Source organism: Necator americanus, chromosome X, assembly GCF_031761385.1.
Source record: "Necator americanus strain Aroian chromosome X, whole genome shotgun sequence".
Taxonomy (NCBI): Eukaryota; Metazoa; Nematoda; class Chromadorea; order Rhabditida; family Ancylostomatidae; genus Necator; species Necator americanus.
In genome coordinates, this window is record NC_087376.1 from 32,980,727 (window position 1) to 33,003,681 (window position 22,955).

A 22,955-nucleotide genomic window follows, 5' to 3' on the forward strand; every position below is an offset into this window, starting at 1 on the left:
ATCAAATCACTAACGAATTAGAGCTGAGTAAGTTAGATAATGAAGTTGTCTGAAGTTTTTGCACGAGGGACATTCAAGACTTAAGAATTAAGCACGTTATCTTAGCAAATGAGTTGAGTATTCGACTGATGTGTACTTGAGGACAAGGTCCTTGAGTCATGCACTGAAATTCAACATTGTGTTTCTTCATTCTCCTCAACGTTCAAACACTTTTTCCAGAAAAATTGTTGCGAAACGGTTAAATTTAAAAAAAAAAAAACATCAAACTAAGAATGTGCTAACTTTTAAGAATTATTGGGATTCATCCCATAATGTTGACAGGTCTGTTGAACACTGTGCTCGAACGTCTCCAGAGACTAAATTATTTAGTCTACGACCAAAGAGCGGGATTTCAAAGAAGAAATGAAGTGGCACATGAGTGATGTAAACAGTTTGTTCAAACTGTGAAGGGTCTTGTTTTTATAATCAAGTACTCTGTTTTGCGGAACTGTTAACAAGATGTTTCGAACCACAGTAATCCTTGAGTGTTACTGCATTTTTAATCAACCATGCGTAGTGCGAATTATACAATTATTGTGTCTTTTTTCCAATACATTATTGTTAGAAAAGTTTATGGGGAACTCCGTTTGTAACAAATAAATGAGTCTAACACCGGGTGGTAGCAATTACAAGGTGCATATTCATGGAAGGATTATCATAAAAACTAAAACTAAACTGTTGAAAATAAAGAGAAATATATCACACTGAGCATTTTACAGAGTTCTTAATTAGTTCACTTTAAAAACTTTAGCGAAAGTAATCACGTCGATGTCTATGATGTGATGTTCTGAACGATCTTGCCTTTCTTGTACCTTCGTTAGATTCACTTGAAGAGGATGAAACTTTGGATTTCTTCGTTTTCATTTCATCCTCGACATTCTGAAAGTAGAATAATAAACGATTTTTTTGAACAATCGGTATATATTTGAGGTACATCTGTTTTTAGGAAAAAAGATGAAGCACGTAATACTTGTAGAACGTTTCACGAAACAACATCAACGCAACGTACCTCATCCAGAGTTGGTTCCAGTTTCTTAGCTCTGCGGATACGTGCAGCCTGCTTATGTTTAATAGTCTGTAAATTAGGAGAAGTTTATTAGATATCCCTTAAAACTGGATGTAAAACAAAAAAAACCACAACTAAACAGAAATATATGAGCTATAGGGATACAAACATTAAAAAACCAAATGTTAGTATACATAACAATTAACATAGAAATTATATACAGAACTAAAAGTGTATACCTTCTGAAAATGTACAACTTTCTGAAAACAACTATGGTTACATTGAATTTTTGCGTACATGGGAATGTGTCAGCACCTTGTGGAAACCCTGGAGCATTTTATACGTGATATGCTTACCTTTCTTCCAGCCTTTCTCTTCCTATGCATTGGCTTATCCATGTGTTCTTTCTTCATTGCCGAAGGCCAGCGCCTAATACGATGCTTAAAAAAAAAACTCATTCTGTTGTGAGCAGTCTATCACATCTGGTTATATGAGAGATAATCGAGAATAAAGGAAACAAAATTGATCTACAAAATTAAGGATAACGTGCTTATCCTTTTTAGTTGGGTTATTTATATACGTACGTTATAGAACAGCACTAGAATATGAGACGAGCATATGAAAATCATCAAAATTATCGTCAATATTATATATTTTCCGAATTAGTGTTTCGTATTATTTAGATAAGATAATTTTAAGATTGATCTAAGGAACTGGTTTTTTTTCAGATTTATGTTATGATATTGGAGATCACAGAAATTCCAATCAATGGATATCAAGCATGTCTCCCTATTTATGAGGACTTTTAACAAAACGTTCTTCTCACATATAGTCTGTTTTTTGTCGTAGCAAGTATTTTGAAGTGTATAGTCTTAATGTGCCTCATTTCTTTAAAATTTGTTTGAAATGAAAATTTGTTTGAAATTTGAAATGAAAAAATATCCGAAGAGGTAGGTCAAGAAAAAAGAAAAGAATGTTTTATGTGAAGATTGGATAAAAATATTGGAGGGTAATAAGGTATTAAAAAAGACGTGAATTTCTTAGCAATATCTAATAGTAGTAGACTTACCATTAATTATTCAAAATACAGGTGAAAACCGCTGCAAAAATCAATAGTTATGTGTATGCCAGAGAGAATCAACGAAGTTGTTAAGGAAAACTTATTGTTTTTTTTTCACTCTAAGCATGTGATTTTTTTCTATCTATTTTTGGCAAGCCTACAATAGCTTATGGCAATATCTGCAGAAAATAGCAGCTTCTTTCTGCATTTGCACTTCCTTGTGAGTAAGTTTAATTATTTTTTCACCTGACTAATTGATTGTTCTTGAGTTGGCTTCTTATCGACGGGCTTTACTTCTCCGTCGTTCAGTTCTTTCGCTTTGGCAAGCTCGAGAGTTCTACGCATCCTCTGTAGAATAGGAATATTGTAAGAATAACATTTGTTCCGCTAATTTGACTTGAAAATTCTATTTCGGGATGCTAGCAACTATCTACATTCGTTTCATAACCTAAAAACTATGTAGTAAGACTCTAAGCTTCTAGTCATATCTAATTAAATATATTCAATTCTAAAAAACCCTTTTATGATTATGATTATGTGGGTATAAATGACCAAATTCCTGAAAGCTGACGGTCCCCTCCAAAATCCCTTTTATCGAAAAATCATGGTTTGAAGAGTTCCGCTGACTAATAGAATGATGCTCAAAGACAACCTCCTAGTAAGAAGCAGAGCATTTAAATATGACCGTCTTGTACATTGAAACTGAACGGAACTGCAAATTTTCACCTGCCGAATTGATGTTTCTTGAGACGGTTTCTTATCAACGGGCTTCATTTCTCCGTCGTTCAGTTCTTGTGCTTTAGATAGTTCGAGTGTTCTACGCATTCTCTGTAGTGTATTATCATTGCAATAGAAATCTTTTGTTATTGTTTTTTTTTCTGCGAGTACGACGGGGAAAAATATAGATTCTGGGAGGCTATATACCGTACCCAAATCCACTTTCGAGAACAAGGCATATTACATAATTGCAGATCAAGTTTTGATCTACTCATTGAACTTTGTGAGAAGTCCCGTCTATCTATCACCAACATTGCTCCATCGATCAGAAAGCAGCATTACTAAGATAACTTGAACGCGCATTGATTCCTCCCAAATTCGTCAGGATTTAAATGCGACACTTCTTTCAACATTTCAGGCCGCAGAAAAAAGTTTTCTGCTGTTCCCAGCTTATTCTAAATGCAGAGGGTAAATCAGAATAAATGGACCATGGGCTCTTACGCGGTACACTTGATCTATCACACCGTCATCGAATGAAAAACCAATCGATTTCTGAAACGTAACAGACCCTTCTATTTCTGTTCTATGTCCTAAGAACTATATAGCACAACTAAGTCTAAAATTTGTTTCCGTCTGTGTACATTCAGCTTTAAAAACGTTTCTTATAATACTACATTATACGGTGGTAAATAAACAAATTCCTGAAGAGCTGGTACGTTGATTGGGCGCGGCAGAATTCTCTCTGCTGAAAAATCATCATCTCGAATGAACTCTTGCTGGTTCATTATTTCTGCTTTTTCTTTCTTCTTCTCCCTCTCACTCCTTTTCAACCCTTCTCACTTTTTTTATTTCTTCCTTCATCTAAATTATTTTCTACCCTGCCCTTTTGTTTAATGCGATTGATGTGAGGGAAATCGCACAATTAAGCGCTACTGTAAATAATAGCAATACTGTTGTGCGGTAAAGAAGATATTCATAATTTTCACCTTATAACTTGACTGAGATGGTTTCTTTTCGACGGGCTTCACTTCTCCGTCGTTCAGCTCCTTTGCTTTAGATAATTCGAGTGTTCTGCGCATTCTCTGTAGTGTGTGATCATTGCAACAGAAACATTTGGTTCAATTAGTATGATGCGAAGAAAGATGGATATTGGAAGCGCTACATATTGTAAATAAATCCGCTTTGCAGAACAGGACATACTATTTCAACACATATCAAGTTTTGATCTACTCACTGAGCCTTGTGAGAAGTATCTATAGCCCTATCACCAACATTGCTTATCGATCACAAGGCAGCATTGTTATAATAAATTGAACGCGCATGAATCCCTCGCAGGATCGTCAGGATTTGAATGCGACACTTCCTTCAACGTTAGACCGTATAAACAGTCTTGTGGTGTCCTCATTTTCCTTCTTCTCCGTTTAATCTGGATGTAGAAGGTAGATCGAAATGAATCAGCCATAGGCTCCTGATCGGTGCACGTGATCTATCGAATCACGGTCGAGAAAAAAACCCATCGATGTCATTTCGTTTAGTAAGATCGATGTGCAACGAATGGTGCATCTTACTACTACTGTATACAGTAGCAAAATATTTTGAGGTATAGAAGATATTCATAATTTTCACCTTATAACTTGATTGAGATGGTTTCTTTTCGACGGGCTTCATTTCTCCGTCGTTCAGCTCTTTCGCTTTGACAAGATCGTGAGTTCTACGCATTCTCTGTAGTATGTGGAAATTTGTTCTTTCATGTACACAGTCCCAGTAATAAGTCTAGACGCTTCAGATGTTTCAGATCTACACAAATGCTACTTTCTAAACGAATATTATATTTAAATTACATTATATATATATATATATAAATTATAAATTACATTATCTTTAAATTATATTGTTATTTTATATTTAAATGCTCATGACAAAAAATAATAAAAACAATTATAATAATAATACAATATTATTATAGTAATAATAATAATATGAAGAGTTTTTCGACGCAACGGCTTTACCTCAGCGGTGCCCAAATTTAAACTCTTTTAAGTTATTTTGCGTTAAACATATCTTCAAAAAACTGTTAGATTACTAAGAAACATGATGTTGTTTCGTAGAATTCCTGCGTATTCGTAAGTGAGCGATTTTCTCAGAAATCTCAAGAAAGAAATCTCAGGAAGAAGAATCTTTCTCAAGAATTAAAAAAAAAACAGTTGAGTATTCTGCGATGTGAATAAGAGATATTTTCAGAGAGTGAGGAGTAGTCCTATTTGGAGAATAAGCAGTGTCTTCATAAGTTTTACCTGGTGTTTCGGGTGTTCATGACCTGATTTTTTGTCGAGCGATTGTACCGAACCATCATTGAGCTCCTTTGCCCGGCTAAGCTCGAGATTCCTACGTCTTCTCTGGAAAAAAATGCAAAAAAGTGCAAATTTAAACTGTGGCTGCTTCAGGAAAAAACATTAAGAATTTTGATTTACTAAGGGATAAAGACGAAGAAAAGAAATGAAAAGATGTAGGACGCTAAAATAAACGGAGAACCTCTTTAAGGAAACATATCTGGCAATGAAATCGCGATGTTTTTATAAGGTGGATATCTGACTTCTGATAGAATGAACACTTCTGCTGTACTTTGTCCAAAGTAGAGCTTTGAACTTGCAAAACTATGACGGTGCATAGAAAAACTCCGTCCTCACCTTTGGTATTTCAATTTCTGATGAAGTGCCGTTCTTTTCTTTTTCATCTTTTTCTTCACTGCTTTCTTCTTCCTTTTCTCTTTCTTTCTTCTCCATCAAACGTTCTATAACTGTAAAAATCAAATGACTTCTAAGCTCTTCCTGATGCGCAAGTTTAAAATCAGATTATTACATGTCCATAAAAAGAACAATAATTATGTAAACACTGGGGATCCATAGAGACACTTGAAAAAAGTTTACAAAGCGGCGAAAAAAGAGACAATTCGCAGACAATGTGGCGTTTTTTGCTCTCGACATGTCTTTCCTATACTCTGATAGGCCCCTAAGTGGGTGTTACTAATCAAAATAAGGTCAGCAAACACTACATTTCGAAATAAGTAAACAAACCATTTTAATGATTTTCAACAAGAAAATCACCTAATTTAAATCAAATTACGTAAACATTGAAAATTTGGTCTTTTGCTGGTCTAGACCAATTTTGCAATATGATTGGAACAGCAAACCCTCATAAAAGAATGTCATTAGAGAGCAAGGACCAGAATTAATGAATAATGGTTGCCTTATATTCTACATAACTCAACAGAAGAAAAGATATTACCATAGAATGGTCCTGGCCTCTCTAAAAAAAAAGAACAAAGTTCTTTCCTTATTTTGTACATAACCCTGCAAGAGAAGACATTCACTGCTTCCTCCTCATTACTTCTGGTGTACTGGCTTTTTAGTGTTAGGAGATTATTCATTGTGTTTTGAGTTCAAAACCACAAGTATACCTCTGTCCTTTGTTTCCTTACGTCTCTCCTCATCTTGTCCTCCGAAAAAGCTACCAGCTCTGGTGCCTGAAAAAGAAAAAAAAACCAGCTGAAAGTCATCACTACACGAACCTGAGGTGGTACTGATTTCAGGTGGATTATTCGTATACAGTATCGTAGACTACAGACAGAGGGGTGATCCCGTCCATTTCTTCCTAATTGCCTTAAAAAACGGTCCGGAAGATACGGCTTCGGGCGTTCCGGCGCACTATTTTCTACAAGGAGTTCGACTGGAGCGCGCCAGCCTTGTGCACAGTCCGCATCTTCCGGACCGTTTTTTACGGCAATTGGGAAGAAATGGACGGAATCACCCTCCTCTCCATAATCTACTATCCCCTATACGAATACTTCACCTGAAATCCGTACCACCGTAGATTCGTGGGGTGATGCCTTTAAGAGAAAATTTGGGCAAGCACGACTGTGATAATCATAACTGGTTTTTTTTTTTAAAGAAAAAAAAATTAGAATTAATGGACCTTGCTCCTCTCCTTCAGCGCCGCTTTCGTTGTCACGGTTTCGGTTCTTATTCTTCTTGCGGTCCCGAGCTCCGTCAGCACCAATCAACAAAAACACCGCTAGGAATATTAGTAGATAGGTTTTTGAACGCATTATCTGAAATTCCTTCAGATTACTTTATTTGGAAAGTGGCCGAATGATCAGAGTCCAAGAAGAACTATCCATTCGTCAACAGAGGAACTAGTTTGAACTCGACAAAAAAAGCTGATTATGCATAAAGTTTCATTAGGAAGAAAAATCAGAGTAAATAGAAGCTGTAGAAAGATGAAAAATGTGAATACTTTTTAAAATAACAATATTTTATATTCGGTATTATAGAGGACTTTAGGAAATTAGAAGGTAGTAAAGAAACCATCGCGTAGAGAATGACTGTTATCAGTACCTTTATCTCGCTCTCTCCCCCAAACGAATAAACAAGTAGCCGCACAATGATAATCGCTTCTCAAACAAAATCTTCAACGTTCAAGTGCCTCAGGTTTTTACCTATGTCTGTAAGGTTGACAGTTGTCTCAAACGAAGGGTGAGAGAATTCTAACTTATGTACAACAAATGAAGCAATTAACAGTAAACTAAAATAAGGATAATTGGAACTATTGTACAAGTGATGAATACAAGTAATAAGGAATTTAATAGCAGTAATTTATGAAGAATGTGTATCAGATCGATTGAACTCCATTTTTAAAAAAAAAATTGCGAAAAAATTGAATAGTTAGATGACTACTTTCCACTTCTTAAAGACGTGCAAGAAAGTAACTGAAAACGGCTATTGATTAATTTTTCTCGCACCGTATTGCGCCTAAGAAAAAATCTTTACAACGGAGAGCAATGGCATTGTAGATTGAACGAAATTGAAATACTCATTTTAATCCATACAAATTATTTCAAATATGGATGACTTAGGATCTGAGCATAGCATAGTCGACTCAAAATGACCTAAAGCTCGCTTGGTGCAGATGCGGAAGCGAGTGCCCTCGGAGCGGGGCTGTCGAACAAGCGTGTGTGATCCAGGCGGGACCATCTCTGGCTTTACTCGGATCGTAGCGATAAATGGTGCTAGCTTGGGTTCCACCCCGACGCCAACTGCTACGTTCCTCCGCGCCGTTTACGCAACTGCATCGTGCTTCAGATCGTTTTCACCCAACTATAGAATTCTCTGTCATTGACTTTTTTGTATGTCCATTCACCAGGGCTCCCTTAGTGATATCGTTTGCAGAAGGCTTGCAGAAGTCGGCTAGTTTTTATTCTTCCCCTGAAAAAAACTCCTCTTTCCATTTTTACGATAAACAACTTTCACCTGTAACCTAATTTAACTTAACCAGACATATATCAATAATCATACTTTTCTACCACGAAAATGCATGCACTAAATTTATAGGGTGAATATCTGTCTTAAAATTTCAGATCATTTTAGATATTTTTTCTTAAATGTGCACTGTAAGCTTCAAGAAGGTTTATTTATGCAAAAATTGAAATATAATTCTGAAATTTTCCCAGGAAATCATATGTGAGTGCGACTTTCATTTGTTTTCGTTCCTATGTCGTATATCATACATATAATGCAACATATGCCCTTCATATGTTGCATAATCCGAATTTTGTTCAGGATGGGAAAATTGAACGCATAACTATGTTAACCAAGTACCTTTAACGTGATGCAGATTGTAAACATTCAGAGATCTCCCTTGTGGGCAACTATTTTAATACACGAACTCTAAATTATCTTTTTTTGTGAATTGTTTTTTTTGTCCAATTATGAGATGACCAACTTCCAAGTAATTGGGAGATCAACTTTCAAATACAACCCTAATGAAAAATGGAAATGAAGAATTATAGTGAATGAAAATGAATAATAAAAAATTGAAATAAAATAAAAACAATACATACTAATAAAAATTTAATATGTAGGTAAACGCTTCTGAGGTATTGTTTGTTAATTCTGTAGGTGTTATGAACTAGTTTTGGTATGGAACAAGATTTCCCATTTGATTTGTAGATTTTTCATTTGAGAGATTGACATCATACCCTAAATGGGACGTATCGATCATTACTGAGTGAAGGTTGTGCTTTTATCACGGGTGTTTTTAGGAGGCTCTGAAGAGCGACATTAAAATTCTGACCTCGTATGATGAACAGAATACTAATAACTGCTTGGCTTTTACAAGCTATTTTCACAGGATTTATGAAAATTATGCAATAAATTAACAAAGTATCATGAATACAAAAATGCACTTAACTAGCGCATAATCAAACCTACTCAAAGAAGGTGGTAATCCTGAAATATCTAGCTTTCTCCGAAAATCTCACTAAATACTTTGATCAGTATGAGAGTAAGTATGAGCTCTGAGTAAAAAATGTAAATTGCACGGATTTTGCACACCTTCCCCCGATAACCCATCACACACCGTAATTGTCATGATACAGAATATTACCACTTTATTAAATGGTGAAAAACCTTTAGTCTCTAGGTCAAAAATGTAAAGTATGGTAGCTGTGGTGGGGCTTTGTGGCATAATTGTGACCACATCAATAAATACCTACATACACCTACATGAAGACCACAAATGATGTACACAGGCTATCAATCAGCACGTGTAGTGAAGTTTTTCTTGTATGGTCGTCTAGGCAGAGGTGAAACGATCCATTTTTCAATTTTTTCCTCTATTTTATTTATTTTGCCTTTTTGTATGGAATCTCGCAGAGCATCCTTCCGTTAGAACTCCAGAAACGAATATGCATTGCTTCCCCTGATGGACCTTTCACATTGATCACTTCTTATGAATGTACATACGGTCACTTCTACACAACATGCTCGGCAAGCTCCAGGATTAACGAATTATGTTCACAGCTATTCCAATCCAGGTCAACCGGCTAAAATTACGCATGGCCATATTACATTTCTTTTTAAAAGAATTAGTTTCGTTTTCCATTATTCCATTATCCATTCTATGATCTCCTTATTCCTTGATGTTACGTATGTCACTAGCTGTGCAATTAATATGCTGGATTAAGCAAGGAAGCAAAAGTATCTTTTAGAGCTGTTAAATTTTTTGGAACGGGATTTTAACTGGGCAAGACATCCTGTACTTATTTGGAATAAAAAATGCACACCTTCATTAATTTAATATATCAAACTGCTAACAGGAATGAGGATACACTGCTCCGATGAGAATTTCAATTTGCTTCGGCTGCGGCGCGTCGTTGCTCGTTCTGGTTCCACATCTAGGTGACGTGGCCGATGCCTTTCTCGTTGTAAAAGACAATGCTGTTTTGCTAATAGTAGTTCCGAGTGGGTATTATATTGATTACTTGCTAATGTAGATCCTTAATTCGTTTTGTTTTTCTTCTGGATAACTTCGTTGAGGGGATATTTACATAGCGGTGGTCGCACCAATTGAATCTGATTCGATCTCCAGTTTATTCTCTTTCGACTTATACTTTCGACGTATACCGTTTACGTACCGTTACCGACGACGTTTGAAACCTTTTACTCTTCCATAGTACAAATAGTTCCAGTACTTGGGTGGCGACAATGAACATCTTTCGGCTCTCCGCGGACTTAGCACATTTGGTCGCCATTGTTATTCTTCTTCACAAAATATGGAGGTCGAGAAGTTGCGAGGGTAGGAAAACAAATCGTTTCCTATCCTATTTTTTCAATCCTTTTTTTCTGTGGATTTTAGGGTTATCTGGTCGATCTCAGGTTTTGTTTGCCATTGTATTTGTTTCTCGTTATTTGGATCTGTTTACTAATTTCATCTCGGTGTACAACTCTGTAATGAAAGTAGGTTAACAAAAGTTTGTGGTCATTCACTTCTATATCTCCGATCGATGATCATTTTTATCTAACGGTCTCTTTTTTTCATGTGTTCTTCCTTGCTACTTCCATTGGAACAGTCTACTTGATGTGGGTGAAATTCAAAGCAACTTATGATAGGTTGGTTTTTTTAAAATGTGATTTTGATTTTAATAATTAATTAATGTAATTTATGGTCTACATATAGTTATAGATGTTTGGTTGTATTGGTATTAATGTAGTGTTGCTCGAAGAATGTTTTTGTTGGTGACTGTGTCCATAATCGGAACTTTTGAACAAAATTAGTTATTTTTTGGTTGGATTGCGTTTGAACTGTTTTTCCGGAAAGCTTTTGTTATTTTTGCCTAATAGTACGCTCCATTTTATCTCTTGCGACATATTGTTTGCTTAACGTTCTTTGTGTTGACTGGGAATTGCAGAATGTTTACTATTAGCAATCCATCAATAAAATGTCACGTTTTTGGGCAACTTTGGTAGTACGGTATTTTGGTAGTATTTCAAAATTATAACTTAGTTCATGTAATGTAGACGAGCGGTTGCTTTCTATCAGTCTTAAGCTATGAGGAGATACAAGAGTCATTGTTGGTGCCCTGATGTATATCCCATATCTCTCTTCCAGGAACAACGACTCTCTGCGCATCGAGTTTTTGGTCATTCCGGCTGCTATCTTGGCTCTTCTAATCAACCATGAATTCACTTTTATGGAGGTATGCATATACCATTCTTTTATATTTCAGATGTATACACTTCCCTAAATACATAGATTCCTCACTCGGTTTCATCAACAAAAAGTTCGTTGTTTTGGTTTTAACTTCTTTTTCTGTCAGTTTAAGTACATGTTTAGAAATCTTCTACTGGATGTATTAATAATTTATAAAAAATCCACCTCCTGGTTATCATAATTGTTACATATTAATTTGCAGGTGATGTGGACATTCTCCATCTATCTCGAATCTGTTGCAATCATGCCGCAACTGTTCATGCTATCTCGTACTGGAAATGCAGAGACTATCACTGCCCACTACTTGTTCGCCCTTGGATCTTATAGAGCTCTCTATATTGTGAACTGGATCTTTAGGTAAGTAGTATTCCATCTTAGTTCCCGTTAAGTGTTAAGTAATGAATTTCAAGATAATAGTAAAACATCACGTTCTCATTCACGGATTAATGTTCTTGAAGAACAAAATTTGGAACTGTTCGTGTACAATTAATACATAACTTTATATAGTTGTATAATTTATCTTCATTGAAATTCTTTCAGTTCTGTAGAACTGTCAATTTGTTTCACATTCTCCTTTTTTTAGGTACTATACGGAGAATTTCTTTGATCCAATCGCTGTTGTAGCTGGAATTGTTCAGACAGTTTTGTACGCAGATTTCTTCTATCTCTACGTTACTAGAGGTAAGACTTTCGTTGACTATCATACTTTTTCGGTTCCTGTAAATATAATTCTTTTGCAATGTTGCGTCTGTTGATGGGGAAACAACTATAAATCGTGTTGATAACGTTACTGCGGAGAAAATGAGTATGACTGCATTCTACAAAGTTTTTATTACTACTTACTATTATTATTTTGTAATGTTTCAAGGTGACATGGCGCAACGGATACAGACAAGAGTGTTCTCAATTAATTATACTTGTCAACAACTCAATTTTCTAAGCGGATAATTTTCCGTGAAAATGCTACATCACAATCGTGTCGCAGCTTTGAACAGTCAACTTATGTAAGTTGTATAATGTTCGTATTTTCAGTCCTTCAATCAAATCGCCAATTTGAAATGCCTGCCTAAGTCAAGGGATCGTCCCGACAGACCGAACGAACAAAATAAGAGTGAAATTTGAAACCTCTTATCACTCTCTAGCACTCAGTGGCCTACTAAGGTTCGAGCCATGATATATGCGTGTTGCTCCCATCGAGTGCTTTGTTAATCATCAGTCGCCTTTGTTTTTTTTTTTCATTTTATAGTGTATTTATTTGTTGTTTGCTGAGACTAGGTTTTTTTTTGTGTTTAATTGTTGTGGACAACATTGAGTATGGTGTTTGGGTGAATAAAACATAATTTATTTCTATGTAAATAATGATACATTGAACGATTTGCTTATTATCCTCGTTCATATTCAGTAACTGAAGATTGCATTTTTTTTGTGTAATGTACACATGCAAACCTTCGTGTTTATGAATACAGTTGTCAAAGATGGTTTGTTTTCACTCAGCAACGGACTCATCTCTTCTTAAAGGTTTTAGAACGTTGACGGCGAATTGTCCAGCGCGATTATTGTTCCCAGCCGGGCGATAGAATGCAACGATCACTTGGTCCCCTGGTGTAGCCAATTTCCCACTACTGAAATAATCGTTGAAGGAAGCATCGTCTAAGCATATAAGAACATAAAAATTCATTGCTGTACTATGTCGGAGATCACGTTAAGCAGCTTTACTACATGAATCTTTGGTGGATATTAGATACTAGCATTTAGAAGTTCGTCGCCTTTAGAAAGAAGTCTGCTTCGGAACAACCTTCAGAGGAAATCGTATATTCAGTATCTCACCCAAAACAACAGCGGTATTAAACACATTTAGAAATGAAACGTTTAAAATTAATGAATAAAAAAACAAATTTGGTGATATTAAAGTAAAGTACTGAAAAATCTATAGGCTATGACATGAATTGTTTTCAAAAAAGGGAACAATAATTTTAATCCTTAGCTGTCATGTGGACAAAACAGTGCACAGAAAGAAAGTTTTCCTACCTCCGCGGTCTTTTGTTGTTATGATTTTCAGCGGCATCAGGTTCCACGAACGCTCTTCCAATGCCGACCTGAAACGGAATAAATCCAAATGTTGAAAATTGTTCACGTTGTTGTTCACATTACAATTGCACTATTTATAATATCGATTATGAATCAGAAATAGTAAGTGACAAGAAATTGTAGGCAACATTAAGCCGGGGTATATTCGGTGAGATAAATATCTATTAGAAAAAAACGAATATAGACAAGACTGCAACCATATCGACGAATGAGTCCCACTAATTACAAAGTATACTACTTTGTTATAGTTACTTTCACTAACTACTTCGCTAATTATTACTCCTAATAATTTCCTCTAAACATTTTAAGGGATGGTTGGATCAAAACGAGGAAAATAGAATGAAAACAGAATCTTTTTGTTGGTGGAACATTCTGCATAGAAACCATCCTTACTTAGAATAGCTATTAGGAAGCAAATAGTTGTTAGTACGGGGAAATACATATACGATCCTAATTAGAAGGCGCCAGGGAAAAAAGATGTAAAGATCCTAGTAGAAGTCAAGTGTAACTGTAACAGTGTAACATTATTTGTGCACTACTATGAAAGACATCCAAAAAAAGGTTATGGCTGCTCTATTCTTCCTACGGCGACAAAATCAGACATAACACCCAATCATAACCCAAGACAACTTTTTTTTTCTGGAAAATTTCATTCCAACCCCATAGTGAACTTCCATTTAGGATTCATTAAGAAAATTCATGTTATCGAGAAGCTTCAATTTCAAATCAGCTGCAATATATGATTGTCGTTTAGGATGTCAAATTTCAAACGCGTCTCAGCCACAAACAGAAATAAAATGTCGTATTGATTTTTTTATCAGGTTCTGTACGAGGTTGTTAATTGACAGATCATAAAAATCAATACAACATATTACTATGAAGAGGTTCATTGAAAGTCGAACATATCGAAAAACAAAATGATTCTTTTCGTAGTTGTGGTAACATCGTCTCATATCATAATCGATCAGGTGATCTTGACCCTTTAAAAAAATTTCCCCATATCGCAATATGAGAGCCTAAGAGAAGCACTGAAGATATCATAAGTACACAACATTACATTTTTAGACATAAAGTAACGTTTTTCAGAGAATGGGTATTATGATCAGCTCCAATAGAGGTAATCAATACCAGATGATCAAGCTGTGTGGTGATGTATGAGTTCCCTCTAGAAAAACTATAGAAAAATTACATAGGACCGAATGTTATCCGAATATAAAAGTCACAAGTGGATCACCTCAAATACAAACCTTACTGTAAAAGGAAACTACAGTGTCCAACCTTTTAGTAAAGAAAATAAACGTCGAATATTAATTGTCTTTGATAGATCACAAATATCGACTGTAGGTCAAACTATCGATCCGAACACGAGAGGTTCCTCCGGCTGCTGGGGATGAATTGAGTACAAATACCGTGATGAATGCTTCCTTTCCAAGTTAATAGGTTTATTTTACATTTTGTTTAGATACATAGCTCGTGGCTATGTAGATTTCATTGTTGTATCGTACATTACATTTGAAAAGGCAATTCACTACGATTTTAGTTTTTTTTAAGCTTTAGATAAGTTATAGTCTACTAATATGTGAAAGTAACCAAATTAGTTCTCACTTTATGAGAAATTTGTCTATGATGATGCCCTGAATATCATGTTCACTTTCACGTTTTCTACATTTTACGTTTTTTTTTGTACATTTTTTCATTATTCTTTCACTATTAGCAATGACCATATCTCTGATCACTAGTTTTTTTTTTTCTACCCGAAACGATACCTCTTCCGTTTCCCTCCAAATAACCTGAGTGAAGTAGTTCGTTCCACATTGCCAGCCTGGTGTCTCGTATTCATACTTTTCATGTTCCTCGTACCAGTGCTCGACTACTGTAAGTAGTTATGAGGTTTTGGAAAGAAGTTATTCATCCATGGCTGACTTTTAAAGACTATATTTCTTTTTTTTAGAGGAAAAAAAAACTAACAAAAAATTTTTCTAAAGCGATTTGTGATCGAGGGATCTAAAAAACATAAACACAAACTTGCTTCAGGGTCCAAATCACGTGGAAAAAATGTGATATTCTCTCCAATTCCACTGAGTTCTCTATAGGTGATATGTGCTTGTCTAGCTACTCGTTCTGCCCATGCTTGTGCTTGTGCTGCAAGGTGATCGTTCCATCGTAGATCAGGGACACCATGCTGAACAATTGAAAAATTATTGATTTCTTAGTAGTATCGACTAAGAAATCAATTATGCTCTTCATGATGTCACAGAAAACAGAAAAATAAAAACAATTTCCGCTTTTGCGGAGCCAACTCATTATTTCACTTCTCCTTTATCCTAATTTTTTTTTTCTGACAAGAATATTAGTTCCAAACACGTCATCGTAGACTTCTTAGCGGCTGAAATTGGAAGTGAAACCATGAAAAGTTCAAAGCTCAAAAACGACAGAATCTTCGAGCGTAGGAAGGAGAGGTACTTACGTCCATGAAAACATCCACTTTGAGGTTTCGTAGAGGGAAATAAGAGGATGAGTAGTTGAAAATAAAGGAATTCTGCTCAATTATAACTATAAGCGATGTTAGATACTGGGGAGATGTTAGTATTTCTGGCATCATTTAATTCCAGCATGGTCGGATTGATTTGATCGCATGATTTCCTTTTTTCACAATGAAAAGAAGATTGCTGATATGATTCTTGTTGAGTGACTGACTGACTTGGCAAAATCACGCTCTTGAGAGTCTGGAAGGGTGAAATCAACAAGTGGTCAAGCCAGGATGCCTAATCTAACTTACGCAGAGACTTCTAAGCCTACTTCTTCAAAAATAATAAGGTCGATTGTTGAATACAACATGATATACTGATTATAGACGAGGCGGTGTTAGGTGCGATCAATACTAGCCATATCTATTACCTACTTAACTACCTAACTACTCTTACTTACTTTTACTGAAGATCAAGGAAGCAGTTTGAAATGTGATTTTCTTGTGTGGTTGAAATTATTTCCTGTTTACCTTTATCTTTAAGTTTTTCGCCAAAAAGTTCTAATGTCTTGTGAACGGTTCATTCCAATCTCTAGAACGGTTAATAAGACGAACTCGTTGAAACGTCACCCTTATAAAAATCGTGTCAATTTCGTGTATCGCTATAAACAGAGAAAACCACAGAAATTTAAAATGGACTGAAGAATGAGGATGGAAGAATTTCTTTCAAAGTAATGTCAATTCGAGCTCAGAATGTTGAAATTTGAGGAGTTCTGAGATTTATTCAGCTCTCGAAGCAAGATATATAAAATGTACGGAAATATTTTCTTAGATTTTAAGGTATACAAGACATCAATTTTTTGACTAAATTCATTTTCAAACGATTTTCACACAACATTCTTCGAAGAAGAGTTGGTAGATGTTCACTCAAGATAAAATGCTATTCACTATTCATGAAAAATCGAATTATAAGAGATAATTTGGAATGAAGATTTTTAAAATATTACCACTGCTAAATAAATATTGAAAAAAAATATAGTTATAGTTCAGAAACCTAAGCAAAGAAGTGCTAATGCAAAACATCCTTCATTTCTTTACCTCTGAAAGGTTTAACTTTTGAGAGAGAACACCACGTTTGGATTGGCTCAGTCAAACAATCCTTCCCACGTCATCTTTTCTTATGCTGTATTTCTGTGTAATTATGCACATATATTTGTAGTGTGAAAAATATCTGTGAATTTTGATGAAGCTGTCGGGGCTTATTTTGGTGTATTGGGAATGCGAACATTTCTAAAAACATCATATATATTAGCTACATTTACTGCAAAGACGTACCAATTACACGCCAATTATTTCCATTTTATCGGTGTTCAAATCGAAAGCGTAAGAGCGTTACTCACGGATTACGAACACACTGGGAAAATAGTATAGATGACGTTGTTTTACTTGCATCTGAGCCCTCATGCCTTATTGGATAACTACTGAAGCAAGATAGCATTAAGTGCAATCTTAGACTCCATTGTCTAAAGTACTGGATTTATCACGCCATCCAAGAATTAGCTTATAGGGCAGTGGAGAATTCCTTTTTTGTGAACCGATCCAAAGATTCTGCTCATATGGCGACAGATAGATATTTCAAATGAATACTAGCTTAATACACCTTTGTTTTGAGAAATTCAGAGTGGTACCAAAGAATCACGAACACTATATGAAACCTATAGGATCTTTCCATTACAAGATTCCCTTTGGTCCGCGTTAAATAGCCCATAGTTCAACTAAAGCTCCCCTAAATAATTACTGTCTGGAAAGCGTATTCCACGCTGCACTCTTTTAGCGTTTTTCCCAGAACACCTCTTTTTTTCAGGAGAAAAACTTGAGAAAATGTCATACGATGGTGCGGCAACGAAGATTTGGTGGGATTAAAGTAACGAGCTGCTCCAGTGCGATGTAGTGTCCTAGCGGAAATCTAATTTCTCCCCGGTTGCAACAAGATTTCGCCCGCTTCGAAGAGGCCCAATCTGGCATTCATTCTACAAAGATTTCATTGAGAATCTACTAGCGATTCAGAGAATGAAGAACATTTTGAACGAAAAGTTACTACGACTAATTCGAATGTTTATAAAATTTTGGTCTACTATTACTATTCCTATTATTTCATCTGAAAAAGAGGATGAAGTCTCTAAAAGTGGCTGCAGCAGATGACCAGCGAGTCGTTGTCGGGGCGAACTCAAACACCCGAGCACTCTCTAATGTACGTCTATTCACACATTTCAAATCTTGCATTCAACACAACACATTCTCTGGATTTCTCCTTCTAATGGATTCTCAACAAAGAATAGAACTCACAGCACGACGTCTTGCATTGTGCGATCCAATAATTTCCTTGATAAAGTTATCGAACATGGGAACGGGCTGAAAAACAAAGAACTGAAAACTGCGAGTCATTGAATTTTTTTATAGAAAAATTGTAGGCGGAGCGTTCACCGTGAATGATGGTGGCTATAACCAAATTAAATACACTTTAACCGATCAAAATGATATAAGCGACAAGAAGCGAGGAGAACTCCATTTATTTGGCGTACCACTAACCCTCATTTCAGCGGAGCAATTGCTCCTCCCCTTCGTGGCCGTTTCGAACATCCACTAATGTCCCGAAGTAGATGTTGATTCAATGAAATCGTGGAAATCTCCTAAGATATCCATCTATTGATTTCGTGCCTATTATCAGCAAAGAAAAAAAAAAGCTAAGAGTTGTTCAATTGTTCGGAAGTAAATGCAAGTGAATAAAAAAGTGTGTAGAGAAAAGTGCAATATACCTGCATTCTTAAGGCTTAGCAAGAAAACGATGGCTTTTCGAATGTAGAATAAATTAATACATTCAACTTAACAGAAATGTCTTAAGAATTCGAACAACAAATTCAATGACTTTAAAAACAAAACAAGGATTTTTTTTTGAAAAATGACAAACTATGTACATAAATCTAAAAGGGTGTGATTATTTGCGGTAGAAGTAAAGGACACACAAAACTAGTTGTATCGGAGACTAGGGAATCGGGAAAAAATTGCCCTTCTACCAGCTTAGTAATGAGTTTTAGGATTACATGAAACTTACATAAGCAGCAAAAACAGTCTACCTTCTAACCATCTGCAGGCTCTTAATACAATTCTTAAAAAATATAAAAATATATTGTATTTCAAGGATATCTAATTTCTTGGTTTACTCGAAAAAGAAAAGCATAATGAAGTAGTGTATTTCCTACCATACCAAAACCAATTAATTTCTTTTTTTTTTAACGTTCTACCATTAACAAGCTAAATGTTTACAAACAAACAAAAAAAGAACCAGAATGCTAAGAAGAATTGCAACAAACTAGGGAAATCGCGACAAGTGTCAAGGAAGAAGTGACAATGGTATGTGACAAACATGAGCGAACAGCCTATGCTCCATCCTTCAACATGAAAACAAGATATCGCTTATCCACATTCACATCCGTTCAGTACGTGTGCATTGCGGTTGATATTGGCTACGTACATGCAATAAGATTAAAAGACTGAGAATATATAGAATATAATAATATAGAATGTCCATATTCTTCAATCTCTTTTAAAAGAGATATCCAAGCCATAGCGTAGCTAATCCAAGTTATACTATCAGACTAACGGCTTCTACCGCGATGTGATAGGGGAAAATTTAGTTTGGGGTGAGGGGGAGGGGGGAGGGAAGAGAGTGGCACTCAAATGCCTTTTTTTTTCTGGAACCTCTATCTTATTTTTTCCTCATATCAGCGTTTGCCAACATGTCATAGATTCTCTAAGACTAATACTTAGGTTTTATAGCAGCGAATGATTTAGTTATTCACTTCCAGAAATAAGATTGTGATTGAGTGCCTCCTCCGAACAACAGTTTACCCGGTGATGAGATGAAGAGATGGGGACATAGGTAAGACCTAAACTGGTAAGGATTTAAATTGATATTCAGGTGAGCAGTAACAAACTACAATATTTTTTTGCTACAATAAACTTTCTTACAAGATTGCTAAATAGTTCCTTCTGAAAAATTGTGGAAGCATATATCTCCAAACATATAGAACTGATTAACTATAGATGGTGTAGTCGCGCCGGAATGACGTTAAACTTGGTGCCATTGCGTAAGCTGCTGCGCTCGAAGCGGCGCGGTGGAGCCAGGGGTTCAGACTGAAGTGGGACCATCGCTATTCTCGAAATGCAGAAATAAGTGACGCTAACGAGGGTCCCACCTCGATCCGCTCCTCGGTGCCGCTTGAAGCGCAGCGGCTTATGCAACTGCAAAATATCTAATATAGCGATATGCGATCACTTCAGCTTATTTTGACCTCACTGGATCAATAGTATGTATGAAATAAGAATATTTCAGCCAAGTACATGATTCAAGAAAACATTGCAGACAAATGATAATGTCATTAGAACTCTATTTCCTATTTTGGTCAGGAAACCTGTCCCACATAAAAAAATGAACTTTTTAAAAAACCGTCCACTGGTACGGTAATCGTGCAAGTTTTGTCCGTATTGAAGAACAATAAAACTAGCTCAATACATAGGAAGTGTTCGGTACTTCTGGGAAATTCCTGAGATAATCACAGTCTTTTTTCATAAGCAAATAGGAAGAAATTATTCACATATTCATGACTTTAAAAACTCGAGTGACTCAAACTGAAATCAGTTAGGACTTTTCACGACAATCGAATAAAGTTCCACTTCCCTTTATCAGAAAAGAGAGTAATGCGTTCCCCGTTTTCACTCGTCCATTATGTTGAGATGTTTTCTTTTGAGGAACAGCCAAAAGAACACTAAGAAGCTGGCTATGATTAATGAAGTCAAGGAAGCAGATTTTTAGACGAAAAATGTCGGAAATAATAAATTCAGAGTATTATTTGCGAATTTGTACGAAATTTCCTTAATGAAATGATAGTGTATAGTAAATATCACACCAAAACGATGAAATTCATTGTTTTTGCGATCAAAGCAAAAGAAAAGGATTTTTTGGAGTAGAATAATGATGATGTCACATATCGAGCCAGATTTTCCTTCCTTAATCCCTCTATTGAAGGAGAGCGAAGAGAGAAGAGAAACAATAATTCATCAGAGTCCCGTTTGTCTTTAACATCTTCCAACTCTTCATCTTTTGGACCAGTCTAACAAGGTTCAGCCTTTGTTGATAAGTTTAGAACGATCCACCTATGACATCATGACTCCTATGACATGTATTTCTAGTATTTGTGCGAATGAACAAGTTCAGCAGTGAGCACAGTTATCCACTTCAAACAAAAATAGATTTATTTGCAAACTGAATCAATAAACCCCTCATTCTGGCTATTTTTGTGCTGATTTGATGACAGAATCTACCTCGTTTGACTTCTTTGTTTCCCACACGCCAGAGCGATCAATAGTACATGTCAAATATCGAGTCTGAATGCGCAAATAGACAACAAAAAGTCGGAAATAATTCGAAGTCTCTGGATGTGAATGATCTCTTCATGAGTGCAGCGTGTGCCGTAATTTTGCTTTGAATGTTTTGGTCTCGCCACGCAACCATGCGTTCAGGAATCCAACTTCGTCGCGTACACTCATTAAGTGAAGAGCTATTGTTAGCCGTCTGTTTCCACAAAGTTCAGCAACGTTGTCCGAACCTTACGTTTGAAACTTCTCCGATAGTCATCTATGGATGTGCACTTCCATACATGTACACACCCGAGCCCTACCACGGGAACGCACTCGCAAAAACTCCTACTAGGAAATAAGTCCTCGAAACTAGCACAGTGATAAGTAAACGTTTCCGACGATATTATGCTAGGTCAAAAGAATTGTTCAAACAGCATAAGGCCACACAAATACTACTACATCAGGATCTTTCTAGTATAATGTTGATATGATGGTTAATGTAAGGGAGATTTTTAAGATAGCGAATTTTAAAAAAAAATGCAGAGAATAGGAGTTTCATAGGATGTTACGATAAAATAATGATGAGAGCGAGAACACGAACTAGAACTACTCAAATACCTCGAAAAGCATGGCAAACCCCAATTCTATTGGAACTGGAATATCCTGGAATACAGCGGACATTTTTCAAGGCATAAAGCGGTAAAAATGACCTGAAACTCAATGCAATAATCGGTGGACCATAGCGGTTAAGATCGAGGTGGAGATCCCTGCCTGCACCACTCATAGCTGCAGATCGCGATGGTCCCACCTCGACCCCAACCGCGCCGCTCCCGGCAAAGCCGCACTGCATCGAGCTTCATGCCGTTTTGACATGACTATAACTTCAAATATTCACAATCCACTCCCTTGTAATCCAATCGGCCTTCATTAATAGTTGGTTGTTCCCTGCGAATCGACAACCTTTGCTAAAAACTCCTATTACCTAACAGAATAAAAACAATTGTACAGCGCTATTGATTTCGCGGTATTCAAAGCAATTATCTCTACGTAATGTGTACGCATGCGATCGATAATTATTCGACATCGTCATCACGTACTAAAAGCTACGAACCAAAAAAAGCCCAGCTAAAAACCTAGTAATCATCTTTCATAAACATAAATGTCATGCATTAAAAGATAAAGATAAAGATAAAGTCGCTGGCGTATCAATCCACTTGGGATGCGCCAACGCGTTTTACTGGAATTCGTAATCGATGAGGTTTTGGAACGCGTGTTGGCCTATACAATGACTTGCGGTGGCCAGCCGATGATCAAGTCAGTGTTTTTATCCTTCTAGACAAGTCTGGTACCAATTTATCGACCCCGGAAGGATGAAAAGCTTGGTGAGCACCTCGACCTTCGAACCCTCGACCGTGTGGCTACAAAGGACCTCTAACCGATTGCGCCACACCCGCCCTAATGTCATGCATTACATTCACGCAATTTTCGTTCTGTTCACAGAATCCGATATTCCTTACAAAAACAATATTCTACTTCATAGTTTATTCAAAGGCATCTAACTAAAGCTAAGAATTGCAGCAGAAACCACGCGAAGCGAGTCATTTCATGAGGAT

General features: G+C 36.2%; 3 protein-coding genes across 7 annotated transcripts; 1 reads left to right on the plus strand and 2 right to left on the minus strand.

Moving 5' to 3' along the window:
* Positions 1-786: 786 nt before the first annotated feature.
* On the minus strand, positions 787-6,927 carry RB195_026181 (uncharacterized protein; the record flags this gene model as incomplete). Of its 3 annotated transcripts, XM_064214620.1 has the most annotated exons (11): positions 787-918; positions 1,049-1,114; positions 1,402-1,485; positions 2,352-2,453; positions 2,832-2,933; positions 3,809-3,904; positions 4,449-4,544; positions 5,117-5,218; positions 5,510-5,613; positions 6,280-6,345; positions 6,795-6,927. In XM_064214620.1, the coding sequence occupies 11 exons, from the start codon at positions 6,925-6,927 to the stop codon at positions 787-789; spliced, it is 1,083 nt and encodes a 360-aa protein (XP_064070502.1). The 3 variants fall into 3 exon arrangements, with proteins under 3 accessions (XP_064070502.1, XP_064070501.1, XP_064070503.1); XM_064214621.1 differs by lacking the exons at positions 2,352-2,453; positions 2,832-2,933; positions 3,809-3,904; positions 4,449-4,544; XM_064214622.1 differs by lacking the exons at positions 2,352-2,453; positions 2,832-2,933; positions 3,809-3,904; positions 4,449-4,544 and having other exon boundaries at positions 5,510-5,619.
* A 3,436-nt stretch (positions 6,928-10,363) lies between these two features.
* On the plus strand, positions 10,364-12,439 carry RB195_026182 (uncharacterized protein; the record flags this gene model as incomplete). 3 transcript variants are annotated; one of them, XM_064214623.1, is made up of 5 exons in its annotated part: positions 10,364-10,454; positions 10,515-10,615; positions 11,572-11,726; positions 11,953-12,050; positions 12,402-12,439. In XM_064214623.1, the coding sequence occupies 5 exons, from the start codon at positions 10,364-10,366 to the stop codon at positions 12,437-12,439; spliced, it is 483 nt and encodes a 160-aa protein (XP_064070504.1). The 3 variants fall into 3 exon arrangements, with proteins under 3 accessions (XP_064070504.1, XP_064070505.1, XP_013306268.1); XM_013450814.1 differs by lacking the exons at positions 10,364-10,454; positions 10,515-10,615 and adding exons at positions 10,737-10,768; positions 11,268-11,355; XM_064214624.1 differs by lacking the exons at positions 11,572-11,726; positions 11,953-12,050; positions 12,402-12,439 and having other exon boundaries at positions 10,515-10,624.
* Positions 12,440-12,855: 416 nt separating this feature from the next.
* RB195_026183 (uncharacterized protein) lies at positions 12,856-18,564 on the minus strand (the record flags this gene model as incomplete). Its single annotated transcript, XM_064214625.1, has 6 exons — positions 12,856-12,991; positions 13,398-13,465; positions 15,224-15,330; positions 15,483-15,639; positions 18,271-18,336; positions 18,514-18,564. 6 exons carry the CDS (start codon positions 18,562-18,564, stop codon positions 12,856-12,858), a joined length of 585 nt encoding a protein of 194 aa, XP_064070506.1.
* Between the last annotated feature and the right edge of the window lie 4,391 nt (positions 18,565-22,955).